Source organism: Geotrypetes seraphini, chromosome 2, assembly GCF_902459505.1.
Source record: "Geotrypetes seraphini chromosome 2, aGeoSer1.1, whole genome shotgun sequence".
NCBI lineage: Eukaryota > Metazoa > Chordata > Amphibia > Gymnophiona > Dermophiidae > Geotrypetes > Geotrypetes seraphini.
This window is the reverse complement of record NC_047085.1, coordinates 194,053,708-194,081,355: the sequence shown is the minus strand read 5'-3', so window position 1 is coordinate 194,081,355 and position 27,648 is coordinate 194,053,708. Positions and strand designations below refer to the sequence as shown.

General features: G+C 42.0%; 1 protein-coding gene across 3 annotated transcripts in view; it reads right to left on the bottom strand.

The window, feature by feature from the left end:
* The window catches only part of ATXN1 (ataxin 1), a 120,274-nt gene that overhangs the window by 42,590 nt on the left and 50,036 nt on the right, over positions 1-27,648 (bottom strand). Inside the window, exon 2 of one of the 3 annotated variants that reach the window (XM_033934602.1) lies at positions 4,521-5,776. The exons of the other annotated variants lie outside the window; for them this stretch is intronic. Coding sequence (XP_033790493.1) covers positions 5,243-5,776 — 534 coding nt within the window. The 3' untranslated portion in view covers positions 4,521-5,242. Of the gene's footprint in view, positions 1-4,520; positions 5,777-27,648 lie in introns of those variants that run through there. 3 annotated transcript variants of the gene reach the window in all.

Genomic DNA, 27,648 nt, shown 5'->3' with positions numbered 1-27,648 from the left:
CTCTGGGGACAGGAAAATGCCCACCGCATCTGAACTAGTACTGGAAAAGGCATATACTTTTTCATGGAGAGGGTGATGGATGCCTGGAATGCCCTCCCGAGGGAGGTGGTGGAGAAGAAAATGATGACAGAATTCAAAAAGGCATGGGATAAACACAGAGGACCTCTAATTAGAAAATGAATGTTATAAATTAAAGAACTAAGGCGGTACTGGACAGACTTGCATGGTCTGTGTCCCATGTATGGTGATTCGGTGTAGGATGGACTGGGGAGGGCATCAATGGGAACTCCAGTAACTTGGAGCAGGAGGACATTACTGGCCAGACTTTACGCAACAGGACGGTTGGATGGCTAGTGTGAGCTTGGACAGCAACTCCAGCAGCTGGAACCTCAAACAGTACCAAGTGGACTTTACAGTCTATAGCTTAGAAATATCAAAGAAAAAAAGACAAGCTGATTTAATAATGAATTTATACTATGTATAACTATAATGGGCAGACTGGATGGACTGTTCGGTGTCAGGTCAAAAGCGCGCCGGGACAAAGGCGCGCGCAGACAATTAAGCGCAGAGTGGAGGTGCGCGCCGCAGAAAATTACTGTTTTTAGGGCTCCGACGGGGGGGGGCGTGGGGGAGAAACCCCCCCACTTTACTTAATAGAGATCGTGCCGCGTTGTGGGGGCATTGTGGGGGATTTGGGGGGTTGTAACCCCCCCACATTTTACTGAAAACTTCACTTTTTCCCTGTTTGTAGGGAAAAAGTTAAGTTTACAGTAAAATGTGGAGGGTTACAACCCTCCCAAACCCCCCATAACGCCGGCGTGATCTCTATTAAGTAAACTGGGGGGGGCTCCCCAACAAAACCCCCCCATCGGAGCCCCTAAAAACTGCCATTTTCTTCGGCGTGCGCCTCCGTCTTGCGCTCAGTTGTCGGCGCACGCCTTTGTCTTTCGCGGGGTTGTCTATGAACCGGACTGTTCGGGTTTTTATCTGCCTTCATTTACTATGTTACTAAAAAATCTAAACTCTTTCCTTTACAGTGATTTGGACTTCCTGAGGGTAATTTTATAATAAGGTGCCTGGAATAATAGGGCAGCAAGGTCCTATTTTAGAAAGATGCATCGTCACCTAGGGCTCCTTTTACAAAGGTGCGCTAGCGTTTTTTAACGCGTGCACCGGATTAGCACGCGCTAGCCAAAAATCTACCGCCTGCTCACAAGGAGGTGGCAGCGGCTAGCGCGTTAAGGCCCTAGCGTGGCTTTGTAAAAGGAGCCCCTAGTGTCTTTAAAAAAAAAATCCCCTAGCACACGTCCTGCAGATATAGCAGCTACATTCTGAGCACTGATGTGCGCAAATTTGTGACTCCACCTACACTCTTACCTTGACCACAACTACTTTACAAGAATGCAACTATCTGCACCCCCACATACTTTTAGGCGTGACGTAATTATACAGGAAGCCTTGTGTTTGTGAAACCCCCCCCCCCCCCCCCAGCTTCCTTAAACCTTGCTGCCTCTCACTCACCTCCTTATCGCTCTATGAAATGCATCACCCTGGTTCTGAACTCCTTTGCACCTTCACGGTAACATAATTTGTAATTCACCTCTAGGTTCGGGCACATCATTTATTGCTTTAACCTGCTCATTTTGTTTGGAATTGATGAGCAGAGCATTAGCTCCTGGACGATAGTCAAGAAATGGATGAAGTTAGCCTACCACATAAGTCAAATAAAAAAGGTATTGCCTCATTTGTCGGTTAATTGGCATTTTGATTCTATGCACTCGGGCGGAGTAACATGCCAACCACATTCCTTTATCCGAGTAACAGGGAAGGAATGCTTAAAGGGTGGTGGCGGTGGAAGTACTTTGCTTAGCGGCAAGGGGTGTATTTTCGCTTCCATGATTCACTCCTTTCACACTCCCAATTAAAAGCTTTAAAACCATTCTTTTTTTTTTTTTTTTTCTTTGCATTAAATTATTCCTAATGGTACAAGTTTTCTAAAGAAAATTCACTTAGAAGGCATGGATGTAAGGGTGGGAAAAGAAATGAATGCAACTGTCTCCGACAAGGATTTAGAGAGCATAAGAGGTTCCTTGTGCAAAAAAAAATGTTTGTTTTGAAATCTAAATTTCAGTTCAAAAAGGGAGAGGGGAGGGAAGAATCCCCCATCCTAAGAAACTTTCCATTATATTTAGAAATAGCTATTGTGGAAAACTCACTCAGGAAACTGGAAAGAAAATCTCCGGAGCCCCTCCTCCTAAGATCTGGTTCTGTACGACAGCCTGACTGAACAGAATTGCAAAGAAGCATAAACCTTTCAAACGGCCTACAGCTTAGGCAGGTCAAAGTAATTGCTACATTTATATATGCTTTCTATATTGTCCCCAGCCCAGCCCAACCCAACCCACCCCTCCCATCCCCACTACAACATTGCTAGGTAAAAACCATAGGAATACCACACAAATGATAAACTCAAGATGTGCAAATTGCAAGATTTTTTTTTTTCTTTTCTTTTAAAGTCCATCTTTAAAAACACTGGACAAAAATTTCTTTTCGCTCTCTCTCCCACTCTCGTGCACTCGTCTCTCTTTTTATAACAATTATCTGTCAGCTTGCATATGACTCTTTCTCAAGCATCAAAGTTTAAAAGTGCCTCCTATTTAAGTAGTTCTTTGTGGACACTGACTGTCACATACTAGTTCAAAATTCACATTCATCTCTTTGAAAATACATTAAAACTTTTCACCATCTTGCTTGTGAAAAACTACACAGCTGTATGTAGTTAACAGTATAGAAGAAAATTTCTTTTTTTTTTGTAAAAACACAGATTAAAGTGAGATACAGTACTTATTGAATGTTACACCAAGATGCTCGGCAATAAGTTGTGTGAACAGCATTTTAAGTGCTTAAAGACATTCTTTTGTTTTTCTCCTTCTCTTCGGCCAATTCCTTTCGTGGTGTCACACGGAAATTTGAAAAAGTGGCTCCGGCTGTCCATAGTCATAAACTAAAACAGTACTAGCATTTAAAGACGAAAATTTGCAACCTAAAGGCAAAAGAATTATGTTAGCACTTCTGAAGGAGCAGTATCCTTCTTCTTAGTGGAAGCAAACTCTCATGCCATGGCATGCATGTGTTTCTCTAACAATGCCTAGAAAGGTTGCATAAGGGAGATCATTTGATCCAAAGAAAAGCTCCTCTTGCCCTTATTACAGCAATCTTAAGCCTACAGAAAAATCAAATCAAATCCCTGACACACTCAAGTTAGGCTTCCGTGCAAAGCATGATCCTCTGACACCTGACTGCACGGAGCAATATGGAGATCCAGTGAAAAACTGGCACAATCAATTTGTGAAATTATATATATAGAGCTCCTTTTACGAAGGTGCGCTAGCGGTTTTAGCATGCGCTACATGCTATTGCCTCCATAGAGCTTATATTAGTATTTTTCATGTAGCGCAGGGTTAGCGTGCGCTAATTTTCAGCGCGCGCTAAAAAACGCTAGCGCGCCTTCGGAAAAGGAGCTCATAATGTACTGTGTTCCACACATTAGTCAGTAAAACCAACTTTAATTGGATGTGTGCATGCAGATATACGTGGAGGGGCATAATCGAAAGGGACGTCTAAGTCCGTTTACGTCCATCTCGCAAGTCGTCCAAAGTTAAAAAGAGCTTAAGACACATTTTCGAAAGATACGTCCAACTTTTTTTTACTTTCGAAAATCGTCTAATTATACGTCCTGCTGATCTGATCATCCAAGCCACTAAATCGTCTATCTTTATACCACATTTCTGTCCAACTTTCTGTCCAAGTCCAAAACGTCTAGAACAAGCCTTGTTGGACGTGGGAGGGGTCTGGACTGCACACCCAGACATGCCACCTAAATAGTGGGGTACCTTACAGGGCACTGCTGTGAACTTCACAAAAAGGGTGCCACGGCTTCTCCTCACTACAGCTCCCTTATAGGTGACGGTGAGCCCCCAAACCACCTCCAGAATCCCCTAGACCCACTTATCTACCACCCCAATAGCCCTTATGGCTGCAGGAGCCACTTATATGCCAGTACAAAAGGGTTTTGGGGTGTATAGGGGAGTGCACATGTTTAAGTATCAATGCAGTGATTACAGGGGCTTATGGGCATGGTCCTCCTCTCTATGGGTCCCTAACCCACCCCCAAGACGACTTAAGCTGCCTCTGGGCTGGATGACTAGACTTTCCTATGCCAAGCAGCCAGGTGATGATGGTCTGGAGGCTGAAATTAAAAGTTGTGAATAAAATTTTTATTGGGGTGAGGAGGGGGTTGGTGATCACTGGGGTAGTGTGTGGGGGTCTGTGTTATGTGTTTTCAGTGCTTATCTGGTCAGTTTAGGTGGGTTTTTGTGACTTAGACCATGTTTTACATGGTCTAAGTCACAATGTCCAAGTTCCATCTAGGCTCTGCTGTTAAACTTTCAGTTTTACATGCTGTACGACTAAATCTAAGCTGGCCCACGTCCCGCCCAACTCCCGCCCTCGACACACCTCCCGAAACGCCCCATTTAGCTTTGGACGCCCCATTTATCTAGGCACTATGAAGTTCTAGGTCGTTTTTAAATACGTCCAAAACCCGATTTTATTATCGGTGCTTGGACCTTTTTGAGAAATGTTCGTCCAAGTGCCGACTTTCGATTATGAGCCCCATAGAGTGTACATATATCCCCACCACCCAATAACACTAGTTTTACGGAGAAGTGTGTGGATAAGAAGTGAAGCATGGTGATATCTAATAGTCTCTAATCATTCAACATTGATATTGCATGGATTCTTACTCTTGTTTCTTGTGTCAGAGAATTGCAAAATGACATTTGCCATGGGGTTGCAACCCTTCACTATGAATGACAAGACTGCACACAAGCACAGTTACTTAGTTCTTCCTCCCGTTGCGAATCCCTGAATACCCTGAAGAAGCAAAGGGGAAAAGCTGTAGCCTTGTTAGAAAACCACAGGAGCCATGGGAACACATTTGTTTCCACCAGAGACGTTGAAAGGCCATACTACCCCTTCTCTGGCTCTCAATAAACCTAGTCACTGACAAAACACTTGTGGAAAGAACAGATGCACCAGTCTTCTGCATAATACCAGCGGTAACTATAACAACAAGGTTATAACATAAACCTAGAATGAGATAACGGGTAAATACTGGGTTATTTAGCCTACAGTACAGTAATCTGGATACAAAAATGACAAGGGGAACACCTAATTGCCTTTACTTGCCAACATTCGAGCGACCTTCAATGCAAATTTTAACCTCCTGAGGAATAAAAGAAGGCTTAGGAAGAGTCAAAGGCTGTTCCTCTTCAGACTTCTCTAATTTCCGTGTTTCGGGAGCTGACCACCTCCTCTTCCTTGTTGCCATGGGCTTGGTAGGTTCTGTTTTGGTAAGCAAGGGTGCAGCAGAGAATCCTATTTTGTCGGGAAACTTCAGTTCACCATTCTCTGATAACATCTGAGCACTTCCCTGATTAATTCCATTTTCCTGCTCCACATATCTGCTGTGTCTACTTCCAGCTAGACTGTCACTCTTTGGGTGCTTCAGCAAAATGTTGGCTGAATCCATGGGCTGGCCCTTCTTAATTGAGCCATTCTTCAAATTCTTGAGAGTGAGCGAGATGCAAACATCCCCGACCGAGAGTCTGGAACATGGCAAATCAAACAACTGGCTGGTTCTCTCAGGGCAGCAGGATGACCAGCCTTGTCCAAAAACGAAAAAAGGGTATTCTACCAAAACTTCCACGCTGACCTGTGTAGGAAAGAAAAAGGCAACAGAAATATATAAGAATGGTTGTGTTCTTCCATGACTTCTATTGTATATTTTTTTCCCTTGGGGCAATACCTCCTAATGCAGTGGTATTCAACCCAGTCCTCAGGGACCACCTGACCAGTCAGGCTTTCAAAGTCTCTGTCATTCATATTCACTGTGGATATCCTGAAAATCTGACTGGCCAGGTGGTCCCTGAGGACTGGTTTGAATACCACTGTCCTAATGGGTTACTTTTACACATGCCATGACAAATCCATGCCAGGCAGAGAGAAGAACACCTCGCCTTGAAATACAGAAAGTACAAGAAAAGGCAAGGGAGGTGTCTTTTCAACCAATAATAAAGTCTTTACAGTATTTGACACAGTCACTGTTTCTGATAAAGACTTTATTATTGGTTGAAAAGACACCTCCCTTGCCTTTTCTTGTTGTAATGACAAATTCATGGCCATTCAATTGTTGCAGTCTGTTTCCACTATGAACCTATTCAGCATTCCCATTCACACCACTACACCAGGAAACGGATCTGACGTCTGCACTCGTGACCAGGATAGAACTTCCTTTTGGATAAGTCACCCAACAAAACAAAAATATACCCTTGTTTTGTTTGATACACATTTTTAATTCTGTTTAAATAGGTATTTAAAAAGCAGCCTTATGCTTGGCATTGAATGGCTGCAGTACATTCTGTACATTTGATTTACGCTTCAATTTATCTGGGCTCCGTACTGTAATTTAAGAAAATAAAGATATAAAGGGCCCAATACTTAAAGCAACTTAAGCAGGCAGGAGAGACTCCTGCCTGGTTAAATCACACTCAGCAAGCTGGCTGCCAATATTCATTGATGATGAATATGTGGAAAAACTGGTATGTGGAGAGACGAACATTGTGGGAAACCAAAGCAATATTGCTTTGGTTTCCCGCAGTGTTCGTCTCTCCACATACCAGTTTTTCCACGTATTCATCATCATAGGACTCTTAGGGACCCCTGAACAAGACATTTTGTCAAAACGCAGACCGTGTTGGGTCCTGCGCCACTAGCGGACTAGGTCCTTTTGATTTGTATGTGGATTATTAATTTTTTATGTGGATTATTTTATTGTATATTTGAAACTTTGATTCTTTCATTAAAATCCATCTCAGGATCATCGTCATTCCACAGTGTTTTCTTGGTTTCTCCTGGACTCTTTTCTCTGTGGATTCTCTGAGGTCAGTTCTCTTTGGTTTGTGCCAATATTCATTGGCACTTAACCAGCCAGTGCCACTGGATATTGGCAGCAACCGGCCATCTTGAAACGGAGCAGGAGAGGGGTGTTTTGGGGTGAATCCGGCAGTTATGTAGATGCTGGCAATATTTAGTGCTGGTGGCTGCATAGCTGAGTAGGCAGATAAGACTGCACAAAACAGTCCTTACTATGCCAATTTAGCTATGCGGTTACCAGCGCAGAACACTGGCTGACATTCATATAGCTTTGAGCATTCTCATCTCCTTCCTAAACCTCCCCAAAAAAATCCTACCCTATTGTAATGAAATGTTGGGAATGGGACATGTACAGAGAATTCCATATTGGCGATATATACACTAAGGGCCAGATTCTATAAATAGCGCCTAAATCGGCAGCCGCCTACAAGTCATTCACTCAGGTGCCGTTTAAAGAATCGCGGTTAAAGGAACTTACCAAAAACTTAGGCATTTGCAATGTAGGCTAGGGTTTTATTGTATTGGATGGTAAAGCATTTGATGAACAATCAAGATTACTTTATACTGGACTCTCTGTGCTACTAATAACCAATGCAACTTCCGAAGAACTGGGGTTATGTGTTCATTTCTTGCAATGCCTATAACCAACTGTGCTGCTGCATTTTGGATCAACTGCAATGTACTGCTCCTTGTTTTAGTTATTCCAAGGTACAGTGCATTATAGTAGTCTAGTTTGGAAATAACCATTCCCTGAACTACAGTTCTAAAATCAAAAGGCATCAGCTTTAAACAATGTAGTATATGTAAGTAGCCAAAATAATTCTCAACAGCGTAGAGGTTTTATTGTTTGTTTTTAGTATATAATTCACAAATTTCTTTATTGGACCAACAGGGACCCCTGAGGAAGACAATAATGTTGAAACACGGACCGTGCTGGGTCCAAATGCTCTCAGTGTATTAGGTCCTAGACCAGGGGTGCCCATACTTTTTTGGCTTGTGAGCTACTTTTAAAATGACCAAGTCAAAATGATCTATCAACAATAAAATTTTAAAAAACATAAAGCACACTGTACGCATAGAAAATGTTATCATTTATATTTAGGGTTTTTTTTTCAGAGGCAGATGCAGATGACTTTAAAATATGAAATGTCACCTCAGTAACAAATATACAAAAAATAGACAAATATACCTCCTCCCCTTTTACTAAACTGCAATAGCGGGTTTTAGTGCAGGGAGCTGTGCTGAATGCCCCGCGGTGTTCCCGACACTCATAGGCTCCCTGCGCTAAAAACCTTTATCGCGGTATAGTAAAGGGGGCCATAGTGCAAAAATACAGACAGCAGATATAAATTCTCAAAACGGACACATTTTGATCACTAAATTGAAAATAAAATAATTTTTCCTACCTTTGCTGTCAGGTGAGTTCATGAGTCTCTGGTTGCAGTTCCTTCTTCTGACTGTAAATCCAATATTTATTTATTCCTCCTGCATGCTTCCTCTTCTCCAGACCTCATTCCATTCCCCAAAGAATATATCTCTCTGTCCCTCCATGAGTCTAACTTTTTCTTCCTCTCTCCCTGCCCCCTTTCTTTCTTTCTCCCTGCCCCCCTTTCTTTCTTTTTCTTTCTTTCTTTCTTTCTCTCTCCCTGCCCCCTTTCTTTCTTTCTGTCTGTCTTTCTCTCTCCCTGCTCCCCCCAAGCCACCATCACCGATTTCTCCCTGCTTCCCAAATGTCAGGCCTGGCGCATACAAGCGCCAGACCCACAAGCCTTCCCCTGACGTCAATTCTGACATCGGAAATGAAGTTCCGGGTCTGCCAGGCAGCGATTGGCTGGCTCGGAACTTCCTCTCCAATGTCAGAATTGACGTCGGGGGTGGGGGTGGGGGGGGAGGACTTGTGGGCTCGGTGCTTGTACATGCCTGGCCTGGCGTTGGGGAAGCAGGGAGAACAGAACGCAAAGGCAACGTGAGTCTATCCCGGGATGGGCTCCACAATCGACTCGTGTTGCCTTTGCGATCTACTGGTCGATCGCGATCAACCTTTTGGGCACCCCTGTTCTAGACATTTCCAAGTGGATTCTTAAGTCGATTCAATAAAGCCTTCTTCTTGGACATCGATCCTCCACAAGTCTCTTGACTTGGTTGGTTTCCCTTTTTGTGGAAGAACTAGGGTCAACTCTCTTGTTTAGTTTTATTAATTTGACACTTCATTGTTAAATCAGAGTCAAGTTTTACCCCTAATACTGTCATTTCTTTTTTGACCAAGAAGTCTATACCCAATACATCTATAGCCTCTGGCTACATCTCTTCACTACCCTGTCCCATAAGCATTACCTTCAGTCTTTCCCAAGTTCAAACTCAAATCATGGGCATTCCACAACTTTCAATATGCATGATTATAATTTATTTTTCGGATCTTTCCCCGATCTATCAACTGGGAAAAAAAATCATCTGCATGTTGTCTATAATGGATGTTCAATGACGCAATATAGTAAACACTGAACAATAATGCTGACAATGCTGATACTTCAGGAACTTTCTTCCTACAGAGGCTTCTGTGGACACTTCAACATCATTCATTACATGAAAAGTCCTATCGAACAAATAAGATTCAAAGCACTGCAAGACTTTATCACTCATCCCTAGTTTTTCAAATTTCATTAACAAATTGTAGGTTCACCAAGTCAAATGCCACAGATACATCAAATGAAATCATGTACCATGTAGGACAGGGGTGCCCACACTTTTTGGGCTTGCAAGCTACTTTTAAAATGACCAAGTCAAAATGATCTACCAACAATAAAATAAAAAAAACAAAAACACAAAGCACACCGTACGCAGAGAAAATGTTAATTATCATTCCTATTCTGGGTTTTTTTTCAAAGAGGTCAAGGCAGATGACTCTATGCACTGTCACCTCAGTAACAATCATACAAAAATAAACAAATATACCCCCTCCATTTTTACTAAACTACAATAGCAGTTTTTAGCGCAGGGAGCTGCGCTGAAGGTCCAGCGCTGCTCTCGACGTTCATAGGCTCCCTGCGCTAAAAAACACTATTGCGGTTTAGTAAAAGGGGGCCATAGTGCAAAATATAGACAGCAGATATAAATTCAGACACATTTTGATCACTAAATTTAAAATAAAATCATTTTTCCTACCTTTGTTGTCTGGTGATTTCATGAGTCTCTGGTTGCACTTTCTTCTTCTGACTGTGCATCCAGTCTTTCTTCCCTGCTTTCAGCCTGAATGCTTCCTCTCCTCCAGACCTCATTCCCAACTTTTTCTTCCTCTCTCCCTGCCCTTTCTTTTTCCCTGCCTCCCTTTCTTTTTTTCTCTCTTCATGCCCTCTTTCTTTTTTTCTGTTTCCCTTCTTTCCTTCTGTCTCCCTGCCTGCCCCCTTTCTTTCTTTCCTTCTTTCTTTCTTCATGCCCTCCCCCAAGCCACTGCCGCCACCATCGGGGAACAGGCCCCCAAGCTTCCGCCGCCATCAGGGAACAGGCCCTAAAGCCGCTGCTGCCCCAAGCTTTACCTGTGTTGGGCCGACCAGCATTCCTCTCCCCGACGTCAATTCTGCCTTCGGAGAGGAAGTTACGGCCCAGCCAGGCAGCGATTGGCTGGCCTGAACTTCCTCTCCGACGGCAGAATTGACGTCAGGGAGAAGAAGGCTGATCGGCCCGGTAGATCGCCAAGGCAAAGTGAGTCTATCACGGATCCCGGGATGGGCTCCGCGATCACCGGTTGATCGCGATCGACCTATTGGGCACCCCTGATGTAGAACGTGGACAGACCCTCTCCTGATACAAAAAAAGGGAACCACAAAAAAATGCAGACAAAAACTGCATTGAAGGCCTCCTCCCCTCTAAGAAAGGCAGATTCTATAAGCAGTGCAATATTGGTAAAAGAAAAACAGAAAAGTATTTTCTCCTGTACTCTGCAAAATACAAAAAATAGAAAAAATGTTCATTTCATAAAGCACATCTCAGCCCTTAAAAATATTAAATCAATCAAACAACACCAGACTGGCTTTCAAACAACACCATACTGGCTTTCCACATGTTAAATTTAACAAAAGCCATGGAAGATCCGGCCTTCTCTGTATTTTTGGATGCAGAGAAGGCCTTTGATCGTGTGGAATGGACCTTCATATATCAAACAATGGATTGGTTTGGTATCGGTTCTGGATTTATACAAATGATTCAAACCTTGTATAATTCCCCTACTGCCAGATTATATATAAATAATACTTTTTCATAAGGTTTTCATCTGGAGAGGGGAGTTAGACAAGGGTGTTCGCTATCCCCTTTGCTTTTTGATATTGTTCTGGAACTCTTGCTATTGGCTATTCAACAGGCAGAGGAGATACAGGGTATTCCTTATGCAGGTCGGGAATATAAGATCTCTGCATAAGCAGATGATATTTTACTTCATCTGAGGAATCCTGAATCTACCATCCCACATTTACTAGATTTGATTGACCGATTTGGAAAATTTTCTGGTTATAAAATAAACTGGAGTAAATTGGAGGTTCTTCCACTAAATGTACACTGTCCAAAAGGATTGACTCATTCCCTTTTCTTTGGAAGGAAGAGGGTATAAAATATTTAGATATTTGGATTCAAAGAACGTTGGAAGAGACGTTGAAAGTAAATGAAAAATCCTTATTGCTAAAGGTCTCAGAAATGTGTGAGCAATGGAACCCACTACATCTGTCTTGGTGGGGGAGAGTCCAAATGGTTAAGATGATGATTTTGTCTGTGGTTTGTTACCAAATGGGTATGTTGCCAGTTTATTTTCAGGGGTCCTTATATAAGAAGTTGAATAGCATTCTTCCCAAATTTATTTGGCTAGGTAAAATTGCTAGAATTGCTTTAGTATCTTTACATAAAACAATTGCAGGGGGTTGGGTAAATTTCCTAAATTTTACGGGTACCATCAGGCCTATATACTGCGTCAGGTTATGTATTGGATCCTTCCTGAGCTCATGGAACATCTCTCTGATTGGTTGTACTTAGAGTGGCAACTTATGTCCCCATTACGGTTGTCTCATGTGTTGAGTATCAAGTTACCTATTTATGTTAAGGAAGATAGTATATTATTTGACACCTGGAAAACCTTGAAATTTATTAACAATTTAACAGAAATTCCATTAGAGAAATCCATGTGTCAATCTTTATGGCTAAACTCCAAGATTCAAATTGGCGAGTCTAAGATTGCCTGGAAGTACTGGATGCAGGCTACGCACATTAGATGATGTTATATCAAATGGGAAAATGCTTGATTTTTCACGACTGGAACAATCTTTTGGTATTTCAAAGTCTCAAATTTATAAGTGGTTGAAGTTGAAGCAAGCCATTCAGAAAGAGTTCCCTGATTGGCAAATTTTAAAAAATCATTATAGCCTGCAGGTCCTGTGCTTCCAGACAGAATTCCTAGGACATCAGGCCACACAGTGACAATGGCATATCAAAGGGGGGGGGGGACATACGCCCCGGCTGCACGCCCCAAGGGGGTGAACAGCCGGCCACCCTCCATATTTTGCCGCTGCTGCTTTCCTTAACCAGCACTAGCGGCAGTAAACTGTAAAGAGGGGTTTCTGCGGCCCAGCTTGTGCTCCATCTGGCGGTTCTTCAGCTTCTGGCTGGCTCCCCTGCTCAAAGCCACGGGCGTCGGCTCCTCGCACGATCTGCGGCTGCGTCAGAAGCGCTCCCTCTGATGTCACGACGTAGGAGAGAAAGCTTCCGACGCAGCCGCGGATTGCGTGAGGTGTCGATGCCCGCGACTTTGAATAGAAAACCAGCTGCACAAGGAACCAACCAGAAATGCTGAGCAAGGAAGAGAAATGTTGCTGCTGCACAGGGAAAGGGGGTAGAGAAATGTTGCTGCTGCACAGGCAAGGGGTAGAAATGCTGCACAGGCAAGGGGTAGAAATGCTGCACAGGCAAGGGGTAGAAATGCTGCACAGGCAAGGGGAGAGAAATGCTGCTGCTGCACAGGGAAAGGGGGTAGAAATGTTGCTGTTGCACAGGAAAGGGGGGGTAGAAATGCTGCTGCTGCACAGGGAAGAGGGGGTTCAGAAATGTTGCTGCTGCACAGGGAAGAGGGGTAGAAATGCTGCACAGGCAAGGGGGGGGGAGAAATGCTGCACAGGCAAGAGGGGGAGAGAAATGCTGCCGCTGCATAGGGAAGCGGGGTAGAAATATTGCTGTTGCACAGGGAAGGGGGGTAGAAATGTTGCTGCTGCACAGGAAAGGAGAGTAGAGAAATGTTGCTGCTGCACAGGGAAGGGGGTAGAAATGTTGCTGCTGCACAGGGAAGGGGGTAGAGAAATATTGCTGCTGCACAGGGAAGGGGGTAGAAATGTTGCTGCTGCACAGGGAAGGGGGGTAGAAATGCTGCACAGGCAAGGGGGGGAATGCTGCACAGACAGGAGGGGGGAGAGAAATGCTGCTACTGCACAGGGAAGGGGTAAAATATTGCTGTTGCACAGGCAATGGGGGGGGGGGAGAGAAATGCTGCACAGGCAGGAGGGAGGAGATAAATGCTGCTGCTGCTGCACAGGGAAGAGGGGTAGAAATATTGCTGTTGCACAGGCAAGGGGGGTAGAAATGCTGCACAGGCAAGGGGGGTAGAAATGCTGCACAGGCAAGGGGGGTAGAAATGCTGCACAGGCAGGAGGGGGAGAGAAATGCTGCTACTGCACAGGGAAGGAGTAAAATATTGCTGTTGCACAGGGAAGGGGGGTAGAGAAATGTTGCTGCTGCACAGGGAAGGGGGTAGAGAAATATTGCTGCTGCACAGGGAAGGGGGTAGAAATGCTGCTGCTGTAGAAAGGACAAACACTATATAGAAAGAAGAGAGTGAAGAGAAGATGATTAAAGCAGAAACGACAAAAGGTAGAAAGATTTTTTTGTTGTTTTACTTAGAACCAAGTAGTATTGTAACTGTACTGATAAAAGTTTATAAATAAGAAATGGAAAAGAGGCAATGTTTTGGGACTAAACTCCTTTCCTCAGGTCAGGACAGGATACCATAACAGCAGTATACTGTACTGTTCTGAAGAAAGATTTGGCCTCTGAAAGCTAATTGAAAAATGGATCAGTCCAATAAAATGGTACTTTCCTATTTCTCATTATTTGTTTTATTTTTATTTGTTAATTTGTAAAGTGGTGATTGTTATGTATCAGTTTTTTCAAATTTACATCTACTGTCTTTATATTTTGCACAGTATTAGAGAACATGTGTTACTATTTTTGTGGTGTTGTGGTGTTGCATTGTATGCAGAGTATGGTTTTTTGTCTACACATTTCTATTTTTAGTTTGTGATTATTCCATATTGGGCGAGGGTGTATGAAAAGAACATAGTGTATGAAAAGAACATAGTTTTCAGTTGGCATTGACTGCAGGATCAATTGACTGTGCGGGATCTGGCTTGTTTAGTTTTACAATGTATGTGTTGGTGTTCTAGTGTTCACTGCAGTGTTAAAATGCTGCCTTTTCCTAGGTACACTCTTGTTGTACGATATGTGGATTGCTACTAAAAATCATATTTTTCATATAGATGAGGAGGGGGTGTCAAAAAATGATGGGCCCCAGGTGTCACATATGCTACGTACGTCACTGCACAGTGGTATAAATTAATATCTGAATTCTTTAATAAAAAACCAAAAACTAGCGGGTCTCAGAGATTCCAATTTGTGTTGGCATTGCACTGTAGAACTAGGAGATGTTCACCATATGATATATGCTTTTCCAATCATTAAAGAGTTTTGGACTCGTATTTGGCATCTCATCAAGCGTATTCTTCCCATATCCTCTGATTTTTCGTTTGATGTCCTCATCTTTAAAGCCTTAGCGGTGCCTGACCCATTGTCCGCCAATCAACAATCTCTTCTTAATATACTAATTGCTTTAACGATCCAAATGATTCTTCACAACTGGAAGTCTGCTGACTTACTTAATGTTGTTTTCTGGTGGAACACTGTTCTCATGATCCACTTATACGAGATGAAAGCGGCAGAATTTTCTAACAGATCTCTGCCCGTTTCCAAAATTTGGGAACCTATCCAACACTTTTCTCCTTAACCGTTGTCTTCCTTTGTTTCTTTCCTATTTCTACTATTCTTTTTTTTTCTGTTTCTCTCTCTCTCTCCCCGCAGGGGGGCTGGGATGTCCATCCTACACTCTACATTCTTTACTCTCCACTCAAGCACTCTTTTCTTCGTCTTTCTTTCTCTCTTCTCTCTTTTTTTCTTCTCTCTCTCCTCTGTCTTTGCCTCCTCCCCAGGTTTTCTATTGGTCCTCCTGGACCCTTCGGTCTTTCCCTATGTTTCTATATGAGATGATTTGTATGGAATTTTCTTGGAATTCTGATTGGTTCAGTTGAACCTTGCAGTTCATTTGTTAATAATTGCTTTTTTCTCACTTGTTTTCCTATATGGGTTTTTGGTTGTGTTATTGAAAACTCAATAAAAATATTTGAAATCAATAAAAAACCAAAAACAAGGGCTCCTTTTACTAAGGTGTGCTAGCGGTTTTAGCGTGCGCTTATTGCATGCTACAATGCCACGCGCGCTAAATGCTAACGCTTCCATAGAGCTTGCGTTAGTATTTTTCATTTAGCATGTGGTTAGCGCACGCTAAAAGCGTTAGCTCACCTTATTAAAAGGAGCTCCTAGTCTTAGAGACATTTGGAGCATTGAGATTAAGCAGCAGATTTCTGCGTTTCAATGGCCACGAATTTAGACTTGTACAGCGTCAGCATCTATGAGACAAACATGTGTTTTTTTTGTTACATAGAAGTTTCTGGACCTCTGTTCGTTTACAGAAATTAGATAGTTCTAAATCTAATAGATGCTGGCACTGTCATCTAGACATAGGGATACTGGATCATTTGTTGTTCTATTGTCCTTTGATTATATACTCAACTTTTGGAAGTCAATATGGGGACAGATTAACACCATACTGGAGTCATTGATTCCATTGACATATGAGGCTGTCATTTGTGGAATGATATTGTATCTTAAACCTTCATTGGATAGGTATAAATGTCAGCTTTTCCTTATTATGACCGGGCTAGCCATGCAAATGATTACTTGTAACTGGAAAAATTGGGATCGCCATAATTTTACTTTTTTGTGGGCGAATTTAAGTTTAAGTTATAAGTATGAGAAAATGAATGTTGACATGCTAAGCATACTAAGATATTCAAATTAGTTTGGGGTCCATTGATGTCTTTTGTATAGTTGTTATAGTTGTCCTTTATCTTTATTCCCGTTGTTTTAGTACCCACACATCCAGGGGAGGGGGGGGGGGATATATCTTTTGTTTGGTATTATTCCTTGATGGAAAATGTTGGATGGGAGAGGGAGTTTTATTTTTGTATTGATACTGATTAATTATAAGTGCTTATTTGATTATTATTATCTGTATGTATATTGCATTGCACTTTTTGTTGGCTTTGAAAACTAAATAAAGATTAAAAAAAAAAAAAAATCAAAATATTATTTTTCTTTTCTACCTTTGCTGTCTGCACATTTTATTTTTCTATTGGTCCTGGTCCGGATCTCTTCCACTTTCCATGTGTCAGTCTTCTCCTAAATTCTTTCCCAGTTTGGCTTTTCCATTTCATCTCTCACTTCTTGCCTTCTTCCTTTCCTTCTCTGTCACTGATTTTTCGTTTTATGCCTCCCCCCAATTTTTCTTTTCTCTATGTTTATAGCTGCCCATTTGATTTTACCTTCATTCTCCCTCCCTCTAATCCTTAGTCTCCTTTTCAGTTTAATCTACTTATTGGCTTTTCCATCTCCTTCTCATTTCTTCTCCAGCACTCCCATTGCCCTGTCTGTCTCCCTCCATCCCTGATCTCCTATCCCCCATTCCCATCCTTTGTATTTACTCTTTTAGCCATACCATACCATATATACCATATATCCCCTTTATACCAATTTTAGCCATACCATACCATATATCCCACAATTTTCTATAAGGAATCATTGCGGCTTACAATAAGATTGAAATCAGTTATAACATTAGTGAGGGTGAGAGGTGACCAGGATGGTGGCACCCCTCCACTGCCCTCGTCTCCGCCCCCCTGCTCTTCTCCTTCCCCTATCATGTCGACCGCATGCGTCTCCCTTCCCCTGTACCACTAGTTGAAGTTGTTGCTCGTGATGGTCAACGTGCTCCTCACGACCCTGTCGGCTCTCCCTCTGACATCACTTCCTATGTACGGCACCTGGAAGTGACCTCAGGGGAAGAGTCTACGGGGTCACGAAGAGCACGTTGATGACCGCCGTGAACAACAACTCCAAATAGAGTTATGGGGGAAGGGGCGTGCGCGTGGAGGGGAGAAATGGGGAGAGGCGGGGGGTGCCGGCACCCCCACCAACATGGCATCCAGGGCGGACTGCTCCCTTGCCTCCCCTTACTATGCTACTGAGCAAACAGATTCTAGATCGTGGTTAGGGAAGTGATCATCTACCCTCCACTGCAACTTATCACCCTATCAGTTCCTGCTCAATCTCTCTCTCCTTCCTTCCCTTGACTTCAAGGCCATTCTTCTATCTTTTACTCTATGCCACATGCTGTATTGCCTCTCTCAGCAAAACAAAGAAAAATCCAACGGGTCTGCAGTAAAAGGCGAACACCAAAAACAAGGAAAACCTGCAGAGCAGAATGTACAAAGTACAGGAATTTTATTGAAAGTCTATACAAAATTGTAATCCATAAAAATGGCTCTCAAATACATAGAGCACGGACCAACACGATCCGTGTTTCAGAGAAACACTCCTTCCTCAGGGGTCCTATTGAGGAATAAAGGGGAAATTTGTAAGATGTGGTGGCTCCGAACCAGAAGCCACCAGTGGTGCTTGAAATGTGTGAGGATAAAAGAATGCCCAATGGTGTCAGCATAAATGAAATGTAAAGGAAATGTGTGAAAGGAATGAACCTGGACCAGCAAGAGAAGATTATGAGCTATTGCGTGTGTGGGAGCGTGAATGTGAATGATTGCTAGATTTATTAGATTGTGAGAGAGACCAAAGAAGTGTGAGCTGCCCCTTATGGCCAATGCAGGGGCATTATTGTTAATGATGGCTAAAAGTGTGAGAAGCTGTGAGTATGAACCAAGTGAGGAGTGGCATAACAAAAATTATGGGAAAAAACCAAAGCAGAACTTTGAGAAAATGGTGATATGGGTTACCTACTGGGATGCCAATGTATCACTATAGAGAGTCATGCGGAGAACAACGTTGTAATAAAAAATAATCACTTCCCTTAGCAACAGCGGCTGCTTTACATTAGTTTCTGCATTAATCCGACATCATTTTTTTATTTCTCCGTTTCTTTTTCACATCACAGTGCAGCTATATTTTGTTTTCTCCATAGACCCCTTTAGCGACCCACATATTCTTCAATTCATGGTTCCCGCACGCTGCATATTTACTCACAATGTTTCACACTCCCAGATGATCACATTACGCTCCCAGATCATTCCCATTTAAACTCATTTCCAAATTCTTGGTTCACTTTTCATCCACACCCCTCCTCTCCTCCGCTTGTTCATGTCCCATATACATCATAACTCAATATACGTTGTAGATAGTTAAAGCAGGGGTTCATTCACTCAAAACATCACAAGAACAGGACAGTTGACAAAATCATAAATAAACGGAGAAAAATAAACCTCAATTGTGGGTCGCCAGGACTACACAAGTACCTAAGCTCACCACCTCATCACGGGTTTATAAAAAAACTCCGTACAGTTATAAATAACTTTCATACTTCAGCATCACTTTAGAAGAATAGTTTTCAGAAAATTCTCAAAGGATTTGAAATAAAACGTCCTGTAATTTTCTATAAATAAGTGAGACAGCCCCAAACTAACTAAATGTATGGCAATCAGCTCCAGCTGTAGATAAATTCTAAACAACGTCTAGTAGCGTGGCTAAACACTTATGCATCTTAGCGTGTATACGAGAGTCAAACACTCATCTGAAGAATCAATGAGTTGAATCAATGAAGTTGATTCTTCAGATGAGTGTTTGACTCTCGTATACACGCTAAGATGCATAAGTGTTTAGCCACGCTACTAGACGTTGTTTAGAATTTATCTACAGCTGGAGCTGATTGCCATACATTTAGTTAGTTTGGGGCTGTCTCACTTATTTATAGAAAATTACAGGACGTTTTATTTCAAATCCTTTGAGAATTTTCTGAAAACTATTCTTCTAAAGTGATGCTGAAGTATGAAAGTTATTTATAACTGTACGGAGTTTTTTTATAAACCCGTGATGAGGTGGTGAGCTTAGGTACTTGTGTAGTCCTGGCGACCCACAATTGAGGTTTATTTTTCTCCGTTTATTTATGATTTTGTCAACTGTCCTGTTCTTGTGATGTTTTGAGTGAATGAACCCCTGCTTTAACTATCTACAACGTATATTGAGTTGAGATTGTTCTTTACAGAATACGATTGTACCTTTATTATATTAGTTAATTTCCATATACATCATATACACAATCACTTTTACATTCATGACAACATGCACCCATCTTTCTCAACATTATTCACCTTCCTCCATGCACACAACACACATCTGCTGTCTAATTATCATTCTCTTTTTTATTTCCTTTCATCGCTCCACTCATCATTCCGCTGTCATGTTTACACTTTTCTTCTGAGTCATTTCGTCTCTCCCTGCAAGAGCTGTGATTTCTGTAGTATACTGTTCTCATTACTCCTGCACACAACTCGATTCAAGTTTCTTGTCATTCTTCATCTTCTCCCCACCCCCCTTTTTTTCCTTTCGCATACTGCGTATGATACGCTCATCTCTCACTCCACTTTCACATCATGTACATGTTTCTGACGTCATGCCCTTGCCATCCATCAAAATCAGCTGGTTTCTCATGGCGTCTTTTCTTTCACTTTCGGTAGCAGTACTCACCCCAGGCGTTAGCCTAAAAGGAGAATTTCTTGCCTCCGATTCAAAGTAAGTGATCATCTCCAACCCTTGTGCCTTTTTACAACGTTTGGTTTCACACTTGACTTTATTAGCTTATTTGCCCAGCCATGCTGAGAACCAGCAACGGAGTGTTCAGGGTTTGGATCTTGCCTCTATAAAGCATGGACCTTTAATTGCCCAGAATGAACTTCATTTACCACCTGCAAGGCAGGCAGCCATTTTGAGAAGTGTCAAGTGGTAGATTTTTCCTTTATGCGGTGTTTTATCGTTTGCCCTTTTCACATAGGTAAGAGTTTGTGGTATACTGGACTAAGATTCCTAAAGTGATAAGGTCCTGGTGAAGAGGATTGAGTTATTTGAGATTTAAGCCCAGGTGCCATGCAAATGAACTATGCTTTATGAAAGAATTGAGAGAAGAAGATGTTGGGGGTTTTTTCATGTTTATTTTTCTTACTTTCTTTTCTATGAGAAATTGGATATCCTGAGTTGAGACCATGAAGTTAGAATAAAAGTTTCAGGACTTAATAGTGAGCATTGTGTTTTTCCTTGTGGTGACACACTTGTTTCAGCTGCACTAGGCTTATGCCTAGCCAAAATCTCTCTGAAAAGCCATCCTGCATCCTTAGATTGTCTGATCGTAAATTACTTACGGTCCCTTCCCTTCATATAATAGGAACCAAAAGGCATGACATTTTTTCAGTTGTGGCCCCACAACTTTGGAATACCCTACCAGCTCCTGCAATCTTGAGCGTTTCAAAGGCCTACTCAAGAGTCATCTATTCAAAGAAGCTTTTAACATTTGATTTAATTGTTAATAGTATCTTTCTAATTCCCTCAAGGAACTAAGTAGCAATGTTCCCTTTCCCTTTGTTTTTTTTCTTATTTGGCTTCCGTTCCTATTAAAATTGTAGTTTTAACCCAATTTCCTTTTGTCTCTCATTTGTCTGTCACATGTGTCCCCTTTTAATATGTTGGTGGTTCTTTTAAATTGTACTTCCTCTGTTTATGTTAATGGAATTGTCAATGGTATTGTTTTTATTATGTTTTTATTTTTCTTTTTATATTTTACATTGTAAATTCGCTTAGAAATTGGATAAGTGATCAAATCAAATTTTAATTAAACTTGAAAACTTGAACATGCCCGATCCTAGGTTAGTTGCTGCTAGCGTGGCACCTACAAGCTTACACAGGTCCTAGCACGCCTTTCTGTTGTACATCCAAAGCAATTTACATATATATATATTTTTTTGCTTATTTCTTTTTTTTTTTAAGCTTTATTCATTTTTAAACTTATAATAAGTGTAATAACATATCCATACAAATAACCATAAATATATCACTTAATAATCAACAATGATACATATAATATTCTCTTATCTTCCCCCACCCTTATCTATCATATAATCAATACTTATACAACATGTAACAATATAAATACTCTCCCTCCCACCCCATAATTGCAAAAAGTCAGATATCTACAAATAACAACTTATTACTTATAATGACTGGGGTTGCCATTCAACAAATTACATATAATTGGAAAAATTGGAATAGATTAAATTATAATTTTTGGTGGAACTCCTTATGTCATATTTATAAAATGGAGAGACTTATTGCAATACAACAGGGTTGTTTCAGGAAATTTCAAGATATTTGGGAGCCATTAACAAAGTATTGTAATGATTAGAAAAATCTTGTTTCCCTTAAATTTACATATTATATATTGTACCTCTGTACTGTATGAAGCTGTTACAGGTATGTGGATTATAAGCAGAAATAAATAACATTAAATAAATAAGAGGGTCTTTTACTAAAGATTAGTGCATGTTATCTGCAACAGGGCCTATAGGAAAAAAATGGGTCCTATGGCAGATAATATGTGTTAATCTTTAGTAAAAGACCCCTAAATAAATACATACTATTATCTGGAAAACCAAAGAGGTAGAAAGGGCAATTAAACAGGTGAAGAAGGCTCAAATGAAAGAAGATATTATTCAATAGGTAAAGACAGGGGATAGAACTTAATATAAGGGGAGAGGGAATGGTCAGTGGGATGATAGTAAGAATTAAAAGGAAGAACCATTTCACTGATGAAGAGGATCAGGAAAAGGCAATAATCATAAACAAAGACTTTTTTTTTGCTTGGTGTTCATATTAGAGGCAAACTGTAATGGGTAAAAGGGAAGGACATAAGGACCTGTGGAGAAAATACATAACTGCTTATAAAATGTAGGGGCAGGATTCAACACATTGGAACAAATTAAACACAGCATGAGATCTGAATGACACATTCCAGAATACTAAAGGGACTAAATGAAGGGCCAGTCAATATATTATCTGAGAGGTTCCCAGAGACATTTCTGCAAAGACTAGATCAATGAGAAAGCAATAAACTACAGACCCATTACTTGACATCCTTAGTCAGTAAGGTAATGGAAGCACTACTGAAACACAGAATAGCTTAATACTTTATCTTGAAGCCAATGAATTACAGGATGATTTACCAAACTTGATTGATTATTTTGATGAAGTGATAGAGTAGGGAGGGAGGAAAGAATGCCGCAGTATTTCTGATATATAGTACCTCAAAAGTACAGTGACATAAGAACAGAGAAAATAATGGCCAATAAAGACCCATAGAGTCCCATTCTGACTGCTCAGAAAGGTGGTCAGAGCCACAACCACCATTCTTTGAGCTACCAAGGTGGTGGTGTGAGGTAAATCTAAACAAATGGCCCAATATTCAAAGGTAATTTTCTCTATACTGATGAGCATTATTTATAAATGTACGCACAATTTGACACTTGTAGCATTCAAAGTTAGGCCTGGGAAAGGTCCATACTAAGCATACTCCAGCTTGACTAGCGCTTAGCGTGGATTTCCACACCCAACTATGGGTGGGAGAACTTACTCCTGTTAAAATCTGGTGTAAATCTTGGCGCACAATTTGGGTACATTACACCAGTACTCAAAATTTGTGGCATACCCCTGATTTGCCCATGCTCCCTTTTGGGAGGGAATGGAAGATGGGAGAGGCATTTTGGGTGTGCAACATTATAGAATAATTAATATTCAATATCCGGCTCTTAGATTAATAATATTTTGCTCACTCCATCAAATCCGGCAATCAACAAATATAAATAAGTGTGAAGCAATATAAACCATATATATCTTCAATATAAGATCTTCTATTTAGGTCATCAGATGTACTTTCCGTATCTTGATCACTTTTAATCAAAGGAAGCAGGGTCGGATTACCCAATAGGCCAACTAGGCACGTGCCTAGGGCCCAAAATAGTCAGGAGGGCATGCTGAAGGACGACATACCAGACGGCAATGGGCCCCCCTCTTCCTTCCAAGGCAACGGGCCCCCACCCAACGACAACAATGCCAGCCTCCTCCCAGCATCAACTGACGGCAATGCAGCCAATGAAGCTCGAAGAAGATCCCGCGATGACTGCGTCTGCCAGAAGAAGTAAGTTACGTCAGAGGGGGATGGACTGGCAGACGCAGTCATCGTGTGATCTTCTTCGAGTTTCATTGGCTGCATTGCTGTCGGTCGATGCTGAGGGGAGGGTCGGCTTTGTTGTCATCGGGTGGGGGCCCATTGCTGGGGGGCGGCATTGTCATTGTTGGGTGGGGGCCCATTGCAGTGCAGGGAGGGAAGAGGGGGGGCCTATTGCCGTAAAGGGGGGGGCGCTTTGCCATTGCTGTGTGGAAAGGGTGGTGGAGGAAGAGAAAGAGGGCATATGCTGATGGAATTGGTGTGTAGGTAAAGGGGGAAAACAAGGAGGAAGGATACTGGATGGATTTAGGTTGGAGGAAAAGAAAGGGGGCCAATGTTGATGGAATTGGTGTGCAGGGAAAGGAGGAAAACAAGGGGGAAGGATACTGGATGGATTTAGGCTGGAGGGAAAGAAAGGGGGCAGATGCTGATGGAAGTGGGGGGAAGAGAGAGAAGAGAGTGAAATGCTAGACCATGGGGGTGTGGGTGTGGGAGAAGGAAGCGAAGAAGAGGAGAGGAGAGAGATGACAGATCATTGGAGGAGGGAATGGAAGAAGATGGATGCCAGACCAATGGGGGTGAAGGGAAAGATGGAAGGGGGAGGCATACAGTTTCTGGAAGTGGCATAGGACAGGGTAGTTGGGAAGAGAAACGGAGAGATGATGGACCCTGGGGTGGTGGGGAAGGAGGGAGAGATGCTGGATGAAAGGGTAGTTGAGAAAAGAACAGATGGTGGATCTGGGGATGGTGGGGTCCATTGTCGAAGCTGCGGATATGGACATGAAAAAAAGGAAAGATGCCAGACCACCGAGGAAGGGAAGGGAAACAGAAGGGAAGGACAGAGATGGAAGATGGATGGTTAGCAGGGAGAAAGAAGAAAACGACACCCTGGCAAGCGAGTTATCAGAAGACAACCAGAGCCTGGGACCAACAAAAGATAGAAAAAATAATTTTATTTTCTGTTTTGTGATTACAATATTTATTTTGTTTACACCACAGAGCCAGTGTGGGGTTGGAGATGTTGTAACCCTATATGTCTGCTAAGACTAAGCCTTAGTCACTTAGGGGTCCTTTTATTAAGGTGCACATTTAGCATGCAGAAAATCAGTTAGCATACCTTAATAAAAGGACCCCTAAGTATCTTAATTAAAAACTTGACCCGCGACTTAGCCTTTTTCTCAGATTTCGGCCCCTTATGTGATTGAGTTTGACACCCCTGATGTAGAGTGAGGCAGTTAGGCGATGTAAATTTGGTTATTAATATAGACTTATATTTCAGATAGTATTACTGCTTTACAATATATTTGAACGCTTTATATACATATTGAAAGGGTTCAGAGTTAATGTCCTGGGTAAGTAGGTGGGAAGGGAAGGAAGGGGGATTTGTTCAGAGATGTTTGGGGGTTGCATAGAAGAAAAACTGTGCACTGGTATGCTAATCTTTGTTTTGAATTTACAAAAAGAAATATACGTGGAAATAAAAAAGTAAAGCACTTAAGCACTATTTTGTAAAGACACATTGAGGAGCATTTTCAAAACATACGTCTAATCCAATTTGGATGTATGGTGCTAGAAGTCCAGAGTTGGTAGTAAGAAAATGCCTATTTTCGAAAGGCAAACTACCATACGTCTAGAAATTTTTTTAAATCCTCTATCTGGACATCCAGACCGCCACGATGTCTTTCTTTATACCACATTTTCGACCACAATTTTGTCCAAGTCCCAAAAGCCCAGAACAAGACCATTTGTACATGGGAGGGGCCAAAAGACATCAATGGACCCCAAACTAATTTGAATATCTTAGTATGCTTAGCATGTCAGCATTCATTTTCTCATACTTATAACTTAAACATAAATTCGCCCAGTCTTGTAATGGACTGGCCACCCAGATATAGTAACAGAGCAGTGGGGCACCTTAGAGGATACTGCTGTGAACTTCACATAAAGGGTTCCAGATAAACATCTCACCAGAACTCCCTTATAGGTTATGGTGAGCCCCTCCCAAATCCCCCCCCCCCACTATACCCACCTGCCTACAACCCCAATAGCCCTTATGGCTGCAGGTGGCACCTATATGGCAGTAGAATAGGGTCTTTTATTTTTTTTTGGGGGGGAGGGGTTGGTGGACTCACATTTTCTACCATGAATGTAGTGGTGAGAGTGGCTTATGGGACTTTCTACTTTTCTCTATGGTTCACTAGCCCACCCACCAGGCTACTTATGATACCTGTGTGCAGCTCTACTAGGCTTTGCTATACTAGCTTCTGATGTTCTGGAGATAGGTATATACGTGTGCATTCAGATCTTCATGGGCATGAGGGGGGTCTGTGAGCACTGGGGGGGTGTAGGGTTGTCTTACCTTGATACATGCCATGGTCATCTAGTCAGTTGGGCACCTTTGTGGCACCTAGACCCTTCTAAAACAGGTCTAGTTCCAAACGTATAAGTTCTGTCCAGGATGTCTTGCAAAATGTTTTATCTCAGCAAGACATCCATGTCTAACCCGCCCTTGAGACTACCCAAAGCCTGCTCATAACATGCCTCCACCATGCCCATCTTGTGCTCTGAACATACAGAGGCCGGAATACTTTGCTAGATGTACAGAAAGACAGTTTTGAATATCGACACTTGGTCGTCCTGGAGATTAGGATGCCCAAGTGCTGATTTAGGATGCTTTTTGGATGTCTTTGTTTTTTGATTATGGGCTCTATAGGCACCAGGATGTCTTCATAAAATACTAGCAGAAATGGCAGAAATTGTGTCTTCATTGGCAGGTATAAATGTCTACATATAGATTATTAAAGTACAATACAATAAACCAATTTATAGACCGCATAACCAAATAGTTCAATGCAGTTCACAAAAGAGTAGTATACGAATACAATCTTTATTTATATACCACCAATACCTCAAGGAAGTTCACAGCAGTTTATATAAAAAAAATGAGTTACACATGTAAATTAGCCTAGTTCTGTCTGCATGCCTCTGGTAGAAAAATTCACCCTTCCACCATGTTGAAGAGAACCCCCAGGTATTCCAAAGACTAACTGGCTCTTTTAAAAGCTTACAATCCAGCCCAGACTCTGCAAAGTTTGCAGAATTGCAGCCACTGCTCTTTCTCCCTCTTCTTGAAAAGGGGCTCGGAAGAGCCCGTCATCTAGATAAGGATGAAACAGCCAGCCCACCCTATGGAGATGAGCTGTTACCACCATTATCACCTTGCTGAACATCCAGGGTGCCGTTGCCAGCCCAAATGGTAGTGCTGAGAATTGACAGTGATTCTCCATCACATGAAATCTCAGGAATCTCCTGTGTGGTGGGAAAACTGGAATGTGGAACAAGCCTCCATCAAATCCAGGGTGGCTAGAAACTCTCACAGTTGGACCTGGCGTTATTGTGGCTTCTTGACTGCCATTGGATTTTCTGGCTTCCGGAATATCTCTGTCTGGAACCTTGATAGGTTCTTTGAGATGAGCCTCCTGAGGCAAACTGGCAAAAATATCAGGACCCTCAAAAGGAGCTCAGGTTCTGTCCTCTAGCCACTTGAGGTCTGCTGTCTAGCAAGGACTTGGGATAACGATCTTGCACACTAGTCATAAGATTACATAGGTAGATGGGCACCAAATGTTCTCCCCACCTAAATGCAAAATATAAATACTTGAGCTGGTGGGAATCCTTAAGCCCTGCCAACTAAAGATCACCTCCTCCAGTCTAGCAACCAGAAATCTCCAAGCTTTCCAGCTACTGGCCACATCCTCAAGTTGCCACTGCTTTCATGCATAAATGAAAGCCAAGGGGGTGGGGAGGCAGCAGCAGCTCTGAAATACTGTTGCAAGCTGCAGAACTTGGAAAGTTCTGGTCTCTGGACTTGAGGAGCTGGTCATTAGCTGATGAGGCTTGGGGATTTCCATCAGCTACAGCAAGGGAGATGTTCATTTTGAGGGGGGTTAAGCTTAAAGTGGGAGGCCCAGCCCCCTCTCATGGTTATGCCACCAATTGTGTTTAGTACAAAATGAAGTACTTGCTGAGTTTGTTTTGGGGTTTCCAGTTCAGTTGTGATATTCATATTTCTATTTGCAATTTGTGATCCATTGTTCTATATTTGGTGAAGGTCTATCTGTGTGTTCTGGCTTTGTTTTGAGCTTTCTGTAAAACTCAATTAAACTAAAATCAAAACTGTC